We start from the raw sequence: 14,945 nt of genomic DNA on the forward strand, positions 1-14,945 counted from the left end.
AAACAAGTTTCTCTTTTAGTGAATTTGCCTGTCAGCTAAAGCCTTAATATTAGCTGCATTTTCCTGGAAAACCAGATACGTGTTCTGGTAAACATAACAATGGAATGCGAGGCTATTGATAATGAATTGATGCACATCTCGCGAGAGGGGCAACAAGAAACAGGTGACCAAGAAACTGACCGAGTATAGCATCCCAATCACGTGAATACTTCATATAAAAGTGGGAGATCACGAGGATCTCACCCCTTTTGCTTATGGCTGACATGAGGAGAGGATCTTGCTAGTTGTCCCTGCAAACTGAGGCCTAGTGACAGACTGAATCCAGCTCCGGTTGGCTGTAGAGTCCAATCCAGGACTTTGGGTGCTGGCTCTGCAGTTGCTGGGACTTTCAAGATTGGTTTTATATATTTTGTATTACTTTCTCTATTCTTATTAGTAGCATTAGTAGCATTGGTAAAACATTTTTAATTTTTCCAGCTCTCTTCTCTCTGTCCTTCTTACCCTGTCCTTAGTGGGAAGGGGGGAGGGGGGGGGCTGAAGGGGGAAGCAGGGGGAGAGGAGGTTAACAATACATCTGCTGTGGTTTTATTGTCACTGCACAATCAAAACCCTTGACACAGAGGCCTGTGGACTTACCTTTGCTTAATGAAGTATAATAAATAATAATTTTCCCTTGAAGTCTTACTAAAAACAGCATGTGGAATGAAAAAAACATTCCTTTCCCAATTTAATAAAAAAAATAAATGTATAATAATCACATATTTGTCCTGTGTCACTCATGTTCTGATCTAGGATATATTTCAATACAGATAACTAATATAGTATATTGAAGGAGAAACCCTTTGCACTTGTGGGAGTGCCAAAGCCTTCAGTGCAGTCAAACTTGACACAGGCTTTTACTTCATATAATGACATAGATGTATCAGGTGCTGCTGCCATTCTGAGTCTTTTCTAGGCTACAGTGTATTGAAAGAGCAAAGGCAATATATTTTCCTGCTGTAGATAAGATTGATACAATCTTGTATCTCACTGTGACCTGTTTGGCTTTATTTTGCCAATTTGGTAGTTTTATCCCTAGCAGAGGGGATTGTCAACTAATTTCTGAAAGGAAGCATTCTAGTCTGGAAGTAAATGTGTATGTTTCTGGATTCTTTGTGTGTTTAACTGAAGATTTTGATCCTGCTAAGTTTAGCTTCACATCAATGACTGAGGGTTAGCAAGGGTTTGCAATGCATAAGAATAATATTGTAAAGCAAAAAGGTGACTTCTTGTATTAAAGGAACAAGGGGTGCGTTTCTTTTCCCTTGCTGTGTTAAATGCTTTGCAGTGTACTACTTGTTGTCCTTCTCTCAGCAGAAGGAGCCAGTAGTCTTGTGGAATGTCATCAGCCATTCCACTGCAGACAGGAAGGAGCCCGTTGCCCTTGTCTTTAAAGGCTGCAGGTGTGGCCTGCAGAGCCTGCCTAGGCATAGAGAGAAAACCAGTTAGCAGGCAGTAACTTCTTGATTCCTTCTTCCTTAGTCCACTTTGAACAGAGTTATTGGTAGGTGTAATTTGCTAAAACATGCGTGAAAGGAAAAACGCATCTGGTCAAAGGTTTCCTTGTCTGTGTAGATAAGACTCATATTTGCAGAAGCTGTCATGACAACTGTTTGTTTTAAGTTAATTGTATCAGTTGAATGCATGTAGAATTTAAAGATGCTTATAGTGCCTCATGAGAAATTTGAAAATTGAGAACAGATAAACTTCAGACATTTATTAGAGGTTTATTGCAAAAAACAAGCCTGTCTCCTGTGGTGGTAGAGAAATGAACACAGGAAAAAGACAGTGTTTGCCCTTGCATGTTGTCTTGATGAATGTTTCTGTGCTTTGACTACAAGGAAAAAATGCAAAAAGAAAGATCCAAGGATTTCATACAGAAATTATGCAATCAAAACCACATACTTCAAGTGATCCATTTTGTCTTCAATTACGTTGAATATGCATTTGGGATGAGCTGTTCATGCCTGTGTGTTACTTTTATGTAGTATTTTGGCATAATGAAACATATAATAGATTTTTACTCTTATAAAACAATTCTGTTATGTTTTTCTTTTATTTGTTTCCATTAACTGACTTTGCAGGTCAGGTATTCCTGATGCTGAGGCAATTGCCACTTACTCAAAGCAGAACATCAATAACCCACCTGATATGTCAGGCTGGAACCCATTTGGAGAGGACAATTTTTCCAAGTTGACAGAGGAGGAGCTGCTGGACAGAGAATTTGACCTGCTAAGATCAAGTAAGGGACATTTGAATGCTTATTTTGCTTCACAATAAATAAGTGCTCTGTGGTTGCTCAGCAGTTCTAACACCTGGCTTGTCTAAAGGCCATGCAGTCTGTGTACAGAAAATTCTTTTGGAGCGTTTGAGGACAGAGTTGGGCCTGTCTCCTTTCTTTTCCTTTCCCTTTTTGAAAATGTGTGCCCACTAGGAACCCACTGTCTAAAACTGGTAGTTACTGGCAGAAATGGTTACACCTTAGCTCTTAAGTCCTGCTTGTGTCACCTTGATTATCAAGAAGCTCTGAATAGCAGAGGTATGTTGTCAGATGTGGAAGAAAGTTTGGCTGTTTGCTTTATTCCTTTCCAGCTTCTTTCTTGCACTCCAAAGCAGAAGATCCTGTGGGTCTGATATGTCCTTTGAAAATGCCTGAAAGAAAATGGACCTATTACATTATGTTAATGTTCTGTAATGTCCTTTTTGATGAGTGGCTATGTGTAAGGGCTGCTTTATTGTTCTGATATGGCAATAGTTGAATAAACTTTTTCCTCTTGAAGTCAGGCTTTTCTTAATTCCTTAACACATACTCTTTGGATGATCTTCCTAAAACTGGTTTTATCAAGACTGGATTTATTCGTGAGACTTGTAAGATGTCACAGTGTCGAAATCTGTACTGTATATACTTGGTGGACTGTCAGCAAGTTCCTTGCAATTAAAAATGCAGTAGAATTTAATTTCAAGTGATTGAAAAAAACCCTTATGCCTTCAATTGGGTCTTTTTCTTCTTGGTTTTCTGTTTGCTTGCATGTCACTGAGCAAGATGTGCACATTACCTGTTAATCCTTAAGGAAAGTTGGGGTTTTGGTTTTTTATTTTTTTGTTTGTTTGTTTTGGTTTGTTTGTTTGTGCAGGGTGATGTGTTTGGTGGTTTTTGTTGCTGTGTTGGTTTTTTGTGTGGTTTGGTGTGTGTGTGTGGGTTTTTTGTTTGTTTTTTTTTTTTCCCAGACTCTAGGGGGAGTTGATTTGTTTTTTTTTCACTTGTATCCTATGTTGATCAAATGAGACTCCTATTTTTGAAATTTGGAGGTAGCCTGCACACATTTTAGGGTAGAATTACTTATTGGAAGCTGGGGAAAATGGCTAATGTGCTGGCCAAAAAATAAGTTCCCTTTGTGAATATAAGTTTAGAATTTTAAGTTATTTAGAAGTGAATATCTTAAGGCATGCTGCTTCCAAATGAAACCTTGGCAGTCTTTTGAAATTATACTTTCTTGAATCTGGAGAAGGTTAGCTTCAACCAAAAGGTCAGCACAACATTACCTGTTTCTGGAATCTGTACCTGACTGTTGGACTGCCAACTGTAGTTATGGTAAGTTCTGTGAAATTGATTTGCTCAAAACATGTGGTTTAAATAAATATGAGTAGTGAAGAAGAAATTAATCAAGGGCATATTCCAAATGGCTTTACAAAAAAGCTGGAAAATGCTATACAAAAAATGTGCTTGCCTGAAGTAGCAGCCTAGGCTGGTTATAGTAGGATGGAGAAATAGACAATGTTAGATAAGGTGAGTCATAAACCAAACTTCTGCAAGTCTGTTCTACACAGTGTGAGTGTTCACAAATTTGAACACAATACAGTCTGAAGTAATGATATCCAGTTGCTCATAACTCATTGTTTTTAAGAATGGGATTTTTCCTTGCAGGCTCTAGTGAGCTTCATATAACTATGTTTAATCAGGAGGTTTTACAGCAGTCTTTGACACCTAAGTTACATGTATTTTCTTCTGTACACCTTGTTATTAGGACTTAAGACTTTGTATTTAGATTAGGTTATGAGAATTGGTTGCAGAACCCTACAAACGCAAATCAGAGGGCTACTAAGACAGCCCCAAAATTATTTGGAGGCCATGACTGTTGTTGCTTGCCTAAGTCAAGCTCACGAAGTGAGAGCATGACGAGGCAGTCCAGTTGCAACTCCTTTCTATATGCTGCAATGCTGACCTGCGTCAGTCTTAGTAAAGGAAAAAAAACTTGGAGCTAAATGCTGCTATCTGCTGTAACTCTGTAATTTCTTTGTCCAGTTTCTGTACAACATGCTTGAAAATAGTCTAAAGTTTTTAAAGACTGAATTAATTTAGCCATGTTCTTGGCTTACCTCTTGGTTAAGATAATTGAATACTCAGAATAGCTGGATGTAAAAATAAACTTTGTATGCTGTATGAGAAAAGTAAATATAACAGCATAGTTCTGCTTAGTAATAACCAGCATTAGGGTTTTTTAGTAACTTGAATACCGAAAACATTAAAAAAAAAAAAAAAAGAGTGGACTAACAGTACACTAGATGGCAGGCTTGTTTATGCATAACCTGAGACGCAGTTCCAGTTTTTATTAGGCCTTTTGGCTTGATTTCTGTTAAAGTGGTCCAGTGCAGAGGGGGAACATTGCTTGTTTTAATCTCTGTGTATGTGCATTTGTGTGCACATAGACACATACATCAAAGACTTCAAAGATCTGATAAGAAGTATGTGTTTTGTGCCAAAGGTTGTATTAACTTACCTTGCAGTGTTAATGCCTGTGTTACAGTCAAAGCAGAAATATTTATACTTAAGTTTGTCTACTGGTACTATCTCAAACTTATGTGGAGTAATGAGAAATGGGGAGATGTATTGTACCATTAAAGCTTAGGCCAATTGTCTTTAATTGTAGAATACTTTATGGTATTTTCTCAGGTAAGTCTTAAGGATTGCTCAGTTCTCTTTAGATGTAGGTTATCTCCTATGAGACAAAACTGCTGTTTACTACCAAGTAATTTTTTTCCTCCATTTTTGACTTAACTGTCAATCATTTTGCCTCCTTGGGGAAGGAGAATTGAAGATATGGGTTTGTTAAATTGTTAAATTTTCTGTTACTAAAACCAGTGTCTGTTCTGTACTTTATAACTCATGTACAGTATTATGTTTGTCTTTTTGCAATGTGACGTGGGGCTGAGTAGCATTCAGAACATTAATACTTTCTAACCACTTTCCAAAGCGTGGTTTGTATTGTTAAAGCTGATGCTTTATACATAAATTAAAAATAACTTAAAGTGAGTTAAATTTTTTTCAAAGCCATTGTGTTCATGACAATAATACACAGGTAATTAAGTATATGCTGCCTTTGTTAGAGTATCAAGATGTCAGCAAAATTTTTCAGGCTAACATCAGTCTTAGCCATCACTACACATGCCATGGTAATTGCTGTGATAATCACTTTTCCTTCAAATGGAGCTAAATTGTAGAACAGAATAACTTGCTTATGCTTTGTGTAAGTTTTAATAGTAAAAAGATTACTGTTTCTGTAAAAAGTGATGTGCAGTTGAATGAAGATTTCTAAACTGAGCATCTTTGCAGAGAACTGGGATACAGAGTTACAGGCTAAAGTTCCTGGGTTTTGTGTGCACTGTTATTTTGACATTGCTGTTGTCATTATTGGCATTAACTGGTACTATCTCAAACTTATGTGGAGTAATGAGAAATGGGGATGTCCAGAAGCAACACATGATGCTGAGATTGTGACAACATTGTGAAGAAATTATTTTTTTACAAAGAGCTCCTATAACCACTTAATAATCTGTGCAGAATTGGGAGCCAAGGAAACAAGTCAGCTTTCTCACCAGGAAAAGTATTACCACAGCCTTCATGCTGAATTGCAGAAATATGCTTGTTAGGCCCACAATCGTCTTGGTGCTTCAACAGAGACAGTTGTGTGTGCAAAGCCTACTAAGCCTTGTGCATGTCTCCTTTGCAGTGTGTACAGTACGAAGGAACTACTTAGGCCATCTGTGCAGGAAAGAGCTGTGGTTCTTACCAGGTTGTCTTTGTGCATGGCTGCTGCTTGTACTTCTGAAAGTTCTGAGAGAGCTGAATCTTCTGTCTAGCACTTGAATGGAACAGCTGGATTCCTTGTTCCTGGTTTTAAATAACTGTGCCTTTCTGTGGAAGGATCTGCTGTGCCCTGTGGCACATGGTCATGTCTTTGGCAGCAGTCTGGGCTGCATTAATATGATTATTCACTGAGGGGAAAAAAACCTTGGATCTTAATTTGAGGAAGTTCCATCTGAAGAACAATAACGTTTAATACTGACAGTCCCATTGCATCTACTTCTGATTGCATGAAGCTAGAGAAACTATCACTAATTTCTCTAAAATGCTCTGATAAAGTGGGCTTGTTAAAAGGTGGACAAATGATACCTGAGCCTCAGAATACTGAGAAAAGGGCTTATCCTTTTCCAATAGCCTTAGATTTGATAAACTGATGATTTTAAAACTCAAATTTTCCAGGGACAGGTATCCTCACTGTGTGTGAGTCTAGATGCCACGGAGGGGTTGAAACTTTTTATTTTCCCACTTTGCCTAATTTTTCTTGTGTACTTAGCCTTTCAGTCCATTTTGTTTTCCGCTATCCCTAGCCCCTATCATCTGGGGGCTTGAACTTACTTCTGTAGTTTTATCTGTCAGCATGTGCAGGGACTCTCCTAAGGGTTGTTGCAGCCTTGAAAGTTTCTCTAGAGTTTGCCTGCAATTTGTGCAGCAGACATCTGGTCTTCCTCTGGAGGCAGGACACTAAGGATTATAGAACAAATGCATCTCTCAGTCTGCCTTTGTAAAGATGCAAGTTGAAGGTCGCACATATTTCTTCAAAGACAAAACTCAAAAATACCCAAACAAACAAAACCAAATCAAATTAAAACACCATCCTCCCCAAAACAAACAAATAAAACCAAAAAGCAAAAGACAAAACCAACCCATTCTTCCTTAAGGTGAAAAGGCCATGTCATTATGGCTATTTAGAATCAAGAGTAAGTACTGCTGTTGGATGTGATGCTTTGCAGTTGTTATTCTCTAAGGGTCAAAGCTGATGGTATAAAACATGCTGGGCTTTTGTTCATCTTTGTTAGTATTCTCTTCTGCATGGCTGTGTCACTGGAAGATCATTTTGCCTGGATTGGTTAGCCTCTGCCTATTTCAATATGTATATGTAGAGGTGAGATGAGCTACTTCATTTCCTGCATCAGGCCTCTTCAGTTGGGATTCAGTTTTAAGTAGGGGTTGCCTGTAATGGAACAACTCCCACTCATATTTCTTTGGAGAGTCTAACAGTAGCTAAGAGGAAGACAATTCACATTACAGTCACTTTTATATGAACAGAACCCTTGTCTGTGAAAACTGGCATGTAATTTCAGAACTCTTAGGCTTTGTACACAGAGTTAATATGCCTATATCTAAAGTAGATTAGCTTGCTCTCTGGTCCCTGGTGGTTGTCTTAGTAAAGCCTCCTAGTTGCTGCTTTGAAGGACTGAATAGTGCAGGTAGTTGGTAGGTTATTCCGGCACAGTTTAGCTGCATTTCTGCAGTGGTAAATTGTCAAGATGACTGTGCTGCAAATGGTCTATAAGAGCAGCTGTGTGCTGTGAAAAAGGGGAAGAGCAAAATGTGGTGTCTTCTCCACAGAGAATGTGGGATAATAGCTGAAGGTGGAATGTCGTGTCATGGTGGTGGTGTGAAGTTGCTGATGGGCTTTTCTGGACCCTCCTGAGCTGTGATGTGGTGGTTGGGATTGGACAGTCTGGGTCTTAAGTTTGCCGCAGTTTTAGCGTAAGAGCTAGACAGAAAAACCTGTATTTCCCATTTGTAGTGCTACTAATTTTTGACTCTGTCAAACACCTTTCGTATTTCTCCTTTTAAAAGACAGTAAATCGGTATCCTAAGGATTGAACACAATTCAAAACAGACACTACGTTTCTCCATATTATGTGACACTGAAATGGGTTTTAATTACAAACAGATGTTACATGTTTAATGAGAAGTATTGCCAGCTATTTTCCTGGGATTGTCACCTTCTCTCTTTTTGTGGCAAAGGCTGGCCAAAACTTGGATATAATGAATGACCTTTTGTTTTAGATAAGCACAGTGACTCTGGCTTTGTAACTTCAAGAGTACAGAGGACTAGTGATTTCTATTGCAGAGTCCATAGACTGCAAATAAACTGTAAGAGAGATCCTCATTTAAAGCATTCCATCAGCAAGTACACGGTACCTTTGGTGGGACAGGGTAATTAACAAAAGACTTGTGTGGATGAATTTTCCTGAATGATCAAAAGTGTAAATTCAAGATGCAGGATATCCCTAAACCATGCAAAAAAACTGATCAAGAATGTATTTCTCCCCTACTCCATACAGCAGAAATCTTTGCATAGATGTAAGACCTGCCATTTTTATTTTATTTTATTTTTTGTTCATTGTTTTTTGGGGGGGGAGGGGGGGGGTTCTTAGTTTTGTTTGGTTTTTTTACAGGCAGGCTGGTGGACAGGAGAACATCTTCAGATAGGAATGTGAAGTCACACACTGCTCCACAGAAAAATACTTCTGAAGATCCCTTTGGTTCAGTTCCTTTCATTTCTCAGCCAGGCAAGTTACATCTGTAACATCACTACCACATATATATATGTGTGTGTATATATATATATATATATACACACATATATATATACATATATACATATGTGTATATATATACATATATATACATATACACACATATATACATATATATACACCCACACATATGTGTGTATATATGTACATATGTGTATATATATACATATGTATCGGTTGAACTGTGTACATCCAGTTAAATGACCAAAGAAGGATAAAGGTGTTGGCTGCCTCATGACAACAGATCACTTTTTTTTTTTTAGAACATTGATTACCTCCAATTAAAAAATACTTTTGCATCCAATTCTTGGTACTTTCATGGTGTCCAGACTATGTAGTTTTCACAGTGCAAAGACATTGGACCAATGCAGTGTAAATCACATAGAACCAGAAGAGCTTTTGCTAAATGCAAATTTTGCTACTTCCCTGTAGTCTGCTTCTAGCTCCTGCTGTTTCTTTTGTTGGGTTAAGACAGTAAGCTACTGTTGCTTTTAATGCATAGTTTTGATGCAACTTGAGTCAAAACAAGCAAAATATCTGATGTCATCTGTACGTTTGGAGGGGAGTGGGGCGGTTCATAATTGTGTTTCTGTTCAATTTGGGCTACTTTTACGTTGGATGGAAGTAAAAATAATATTGTATGTGAACATTGACTGTGAATGTGAACCTGCCTCATCCTGCAACTTAAGTGCCAGTTTTAACATTTGCTCAATCAGCAGTTTAACACTTTTTTGGTACCTGTGGCAAAGTCTGTTTGACAGTTAAATGGTAAAAAGAGTTTCATCTACTTACGAAGCCACTTAAATGTCTATCTAAATTTTGTTGGGAGTGTTTGTGTAATAAAGGTGCCTTAACATGACTTTTTAAAGCTATTCCTGTTGAAGTTCAAAGGCTCAGATGAAATATCTTAAAATAAATCACTGGGGGTCAACCTCAGCTAGTATCTCTGTTTCCTTTTGGTTTTGTCATCTGCTAGGGCTGCCTAATGCTTACAAGTGCTCTTGTGTTATACACGGTGAACAGGATAATGCTGTTGTACACTACAAGGCAATTTGTAAAAGTATGTCTGCATGAATGTTGTCTGTTGTTAGAGACACTTGAATTATTTTTGCTTTGTCTATTATTGTGTTTCTCTTGTTGTTCTTATTCAGAAAGAACAAGTTTACTATCTATCATCCTGTTAATATTCGGTAGTTCAAAAAAATATGAAAGCAGTTCTTAAGTGAAGAACTGTTTGCTCTCTCTATAGGTGGCAGTTCAGAAGGATTTACACTATAGTCTTAATTAGAGAGGATTCTTTGTTTTATAGGTGAACGTAAATCCACATGCAAAACAAAAAAAAACCCCACTTGGTCTGAAATGGTGACGTGAGTGTTCATACCCATGTGTCTAGGGATTTATTTTTTATTACCTAGGTCTTAGAAATTTATTTGCTCATTGCTATTTTTCACATAGTTATAGCTTAGATTTTAATGAATGGCCTCCCTATATTTTGTCATAGGTTTTGCTTTGGTTACTTTGAATCCAAGCTTTAATACTTGACATACTAAAAAACAGAGGGAGATACCTTCTCTTAAGGAGAAAAAGAATCAAGTTCAGTCAAGGCTCAAAAACCAGATTGCTTGAGAAATGTTGAGTGGGTTGTTAACTGTGATACCTGTTTCATGGGGAAAAAGAAGTTGTTTTTCATTAGCCTTTTCTCCTACTGACTCATACCTGGAATTTAAACATGTGTACATGCTGTCTTGAATTCAAGGAAGGTATTTTTAATTTGGTGTTAACGGTGAATTGTGCTTACCAAACAAATGATAGATCTTTAGATGTGATCTTTTAAAAGCTGGTTTGTTTTCCTCAAGGAATTGTTCTTAGAAATGTCTTGAAATGAGGTGTTGTAACTTAGAAAAGGAGAATGGTTTTAATTTAGATGAGAGCTTTCTAGGACAAACCTGTCAAATGTCCTAAATATTTTTATTTCTATTTTTATTTAACATTTCTGTATAACGTGTTCTTTCTGTTTTGTTCCTGGTGACTTTAAAAGATCTAGCTGAGAAGTAAGCTGCAAGCATACCTTACTCAGGGCATCAAAGGGAAGATGACTGACTAGAAAGTGGAACATAGGTTTAATACCTTGAGCACAATTCCAGCATTTGGGTGAGAGACTGGCTTTATCTAGTTAGAGAGCAAGTTTAACTTCTTTCTTGTAATGTGTCTACAGTGCAAATATGGAGTGTTTTATCACTATTCACCTGGCTTTCTGACTACCGAATTTTGAATTTTTGAGCTATGATGACATTAAGATGTTATTGATACAGATTATTTTAAGTAAATAAAAAAATGTACTTCCTTAGAAAGTTACATTTACTATAGAAGATGTGTTCGACTGTGTTAACCTTTGAGTTGGAACTGTGGTCTTTTTGTGCTTTGTTTTTTTTTTGTGTGACGTAAGTCTCAGGTTCATAAACGTTGTTGTATAGGGAATGTAGCCAAGTTGAGTCATCCAGAGTATTACTTCAGTTTCAGAGGCTTCAGGGTTCTCTTGTGAAAGCAGCATTTGATTAAATACTTAACTAATTTCTCGTATCTGATGTGAGATAGCAGCAAGAAGCTGAAGATCATTATCATCTTTCGACTTAACAACTTAACAAAGTGCTGGTAGTCCAGCAAAGTGTGTGCTATCCAGTATGTTTACGTGTTTCTGGAAAGGTGGTGTAAAGATGAGGAAGATGCAGAAGTTGAAATTTGAAATCTTTTGTCATCACTGGAAAAACTGTGAGATGCTGTGAATTGTGAACCCTTGGAATTTCCCCTTTGGAGCTGAGAGTGCACTTGAGGCCACTGCTGTTGCAAGGATCACCAGGAAGGAGAACCTGGAACCGGATGGACTATGGCTGCTTATCTGTCAGAGCTTCAATGCTTATTCTCAGGTGGGAATGGAGAGCCAGCAACAACATGTATGTCACTTGACAGGCTGTGTAGAGGTCAGATAGATATAAACTTACTATACACCCTATATTATGGCTAAATGTTTGTGGAAGATAGTAATGGCTCAGAAATTAAGATACCTGGAAAAGAAAACTGGCTTGAGAAAGAATCCCAGTTCTCAATCTGATAGAAACAAAACTGAAGTTGTGAACTTTGCACAGTTGAATAGCTCATAAGGGGACATTAAGGACAGGCACCTAGCATGTAGAAAACATGTTCTGGTTCTCGAATGCCTGAACCCCTGGATAGCAACAGCAGAACATGGGTTCCTGCAGTCAGCATCTTGGAATGGCAACTTTTGATTCTGGTGTGTGTTAACCAGCTCTTGTTGTAATATCCTTTGTCAACATCAAGTTCAGTGTTTAAGAAACTTGGAAAGAGATGCATATTTTCTGATATCTTCAAATTATAAGAAACAAATATCATGAACATAGTACAGTCTGCTGTTGAGTTGTACTCAGTGGCCTTTCACCATGTTATGTTTGTTTACACTAATTCTTTCTGGGGTTAAACTAGGATAGATTGCCTTTTGCTTCCCTCAGCTTAAAACTGGAATTCAGAGAAGTAATAAAATATTTTAAATAACGCTCAAAATTATATGGATGGGCTGTGGGAGGAATGGAGATGTTGGGAAGCCTTGGCTGGAATTTCTTCACAACTGCTGACCTGATGCTGTCTGCTAAGCATTTTGCTCCCATGGAGTATCTTAGTGAGCTGTCTTCTGTTTTTTTTTTTTTTTACAGGGATATGTCTCTGTTTCTGGTTATCTATTTAACTGTTCTAGTGAATGTTTGTAAAGCTCATCTTCTGTACTGTAGACATGCTGCTTCTTGATCAAGTCCCTGTTGTTTTTTTGAATGTATGTAGGTAACTGCTACCCAGTCACTGCATGCATGTTCACTGTGCAGAAACTAGGAATAAAACCAAGTTTTGTTCTGTAGTGTCTTCCTCTTGACTTCCAGACTCCCTGCGCTCACTTGGTAGTGTCTTTAAATTGTCATTATAGGCATCTGTGTTGGAATAAGAGACATTTTGTGGTGTGGTATGTAACTAGCTAATCACAGCTGTGTGGATCTGGCAAAAAAACAGCTAACTGCATGCCAAATAGCAGTACAATGGAAATCCTCTGGAGACTTGGACACAATACATCACTGAAAGGACTCTGCTGCAGTAGCTTATTACTAGCATTCACTATGTTACAGCAGAAAAGTGTGTTCTTTTGACATGAAGAAGTGGGGGTGATGACTGTGAATTTGGCTGCTCGTATACGGCTTCTAACAAGGTTTCAAACCACTGTCACTTTCTATACCACAGCTTTGGAGCCTTTGGACTACTGTCCAGTCTGGAGCTTCAAGTGAAACACAACTTGCTATAATATAGCAAGAAATTACAAACATAAGAAAGGGAGTAACTGAAAGACTTGAGCCTATTTCCTCTGCAGCACTGAAACAGCTCATGCTGTCGGTTCATGTTTCTTCAGCAATTACTTCTTACAAGATGCCCAGATGTGCAACTTGATATGGCTCTTACACAGTCGTCCAGATTTAGGTAGTTTAAAAATTAAAATAAGTTTGTATCAATATTTGTACCCACTGAAAATATTGCCTATGTTACTTCATAACCTCTCCAGGGCTGTGACTGCAGGTATTCATGTTATTTGCAGAAGACATGTTCAGGATGTTTCGTCTGATCAAGATCCTCTTTAGACTTCAGCTTTTCTGGATGACTTCCGAAGTGACTTGAAATTATTCACGCTTCACAAGAACAAATTATATGTGTGGGCTGTGCCAGTGGTGTACTTCTTTCCCTGCAAAATGATTCAGTGATTTGTGTGTGTGTGTGTGAAATTTTAGAGTAATCATGGTCACCTTTCACTATTTTTTTTTAAAAATATGCCTTGACCTGTAGACCAATTATATGAAAGAATGTCTAAGGAATAGATGTCAGGCAGAAGTGTTTTGGGTTTTTTTGTTTTGTTTGTTTGTTTGTTTTAAAATAAAGGTGGTAAGCAGTGTAAATCCATCACAATATTCAGCAGCTGCTGCTCTGGCTATTGTCAAAGAAACAGTGCGGATTAAGTTGCAGCGTGCTGGTAATCCTTGAGCCCTGACATGTGGCAAATTGTTCTGAAATGATGGTGGCAGTATGTTACCAATTCAAAGAAAGCTTAGAGCTCTTATGCCCCATTCTTTTGCCACCCCTGCAATATCCTAAAGTGATGAACTATCACAAGGCATGTAATTATGCCAGTTGTTAGAGGGAATTCATCCTCTTCTAATCGGATGTCTCGAAAAAGAACATCGGAACAGAAAATTTCCTTGAAGATTGGGATCTTCTTATACGATTAAAGAGGTTCCACCTGGCTTGCATTTGAGCCAAGAACAATTGTCTCCTACAAGATGCAAACCTGATTAGAAGTGTAGTAATCTGAACAGTCTTTGCAGCAGTTGAGGTTGGGAAGTTTGCATGAAATCAGCATCATGGAACACTTCATTTTTGAAATCTATTTGATCAAAGCACTAAATTGTTATTAACCAGCGTCTTTTCTGTTTTGGGACATTAACTTTCTACTTGTAGTGCTCTTCATACTTATTTACTTTGTTAACTTCTTTGCAGTGACAAATGAGGAACTGTAGTGTAAAAAACAAAACATGAAATAAAGGAAAAAACACAACCCCTCCCCAAATATTCCTGTCATAGGTTTAAAGCTGACAGTTCTAGGGAGGATATTTTTATCTCTGCTTTGGTTTTGACATCAACCTGCTGCGATTTTCTCTGTCATTGGGAGTAAACTGAAGACACTGCACATGAGAAAGCACATGTAGAGATAGTTTCTTCCATGAAGTTTTACCATGTTAGACTATAGAGCAATGACAGTTGTATCTTAGACTAATGTCTGCTTGGAGCAGATGGCTCTGTTGGTTTATAACACCTCAACACAAAATGAAAAATCAAGATACTTTCCCTTTCTTAAAAAAGAAAAATGTGGGAGCAGTGAGATCACCACTCTTAAAATATTTCAAAAATAGAAGTTTTTTTTTGGAACTGTGTTGCTGGAGCACTTACAGCTCCCAGCGTCATTTGATGTGTGGCACTTGCTTTCTTGTGGTGCATGTAGCGTCATACATGCTGATTCTGAAATTGTCATCACATTGAGCTGTTACTGTAGCTTGTGAGTTTCTAATTGCTGCAAAATCCATTGTCTTTTTGATAATTTTTATTCTGAACAA

General features: G+C 37.8%; 1 protein-coding gene across 4 annotated transcripts in view; it reads left to right on the forward strand.

The window, feature by feature from the left end:
- The window catches only part of BMP2K (BMP2 inducible kinase), a 68,342-nt gene that overhangs the window by 42,743 nt on the left and 10,654 nt on the right, over nt 1-14,945 (forward strand). For 3 of the 4 annotated variants that reach the window (XM_065061688.1, XM_065061686.1, XM_065061687.1), the window contains one exon: nt 2,124-2,281. In XM_065061688.1, coding sequence (XP_064917760.1) covers nt 2,124-2,281 — 158 coding nt within the window. Of the gene's footprint in view, nt 1-2,123; nt 2,282-8,592; nt 8,707-14,945 lie in introns of all 4 variants that reach the window. The other variant, XM_065061689.1, reaches the window with a different exon arrangement.

Source organism: Columba livia, chromosome 4, assembly GCF_036013475.1.
Source record: "Columba livia isolate bColLiv1 breed racing homer chromosome 4, bColLiv1.pat.W.v2, whole genome shotgun sequence".
Lineage (NCBI taxonomy): Eukaryota > Metazoa > Chordata > Aves > Columbiformes > Columbidae > Columba > Columba livia.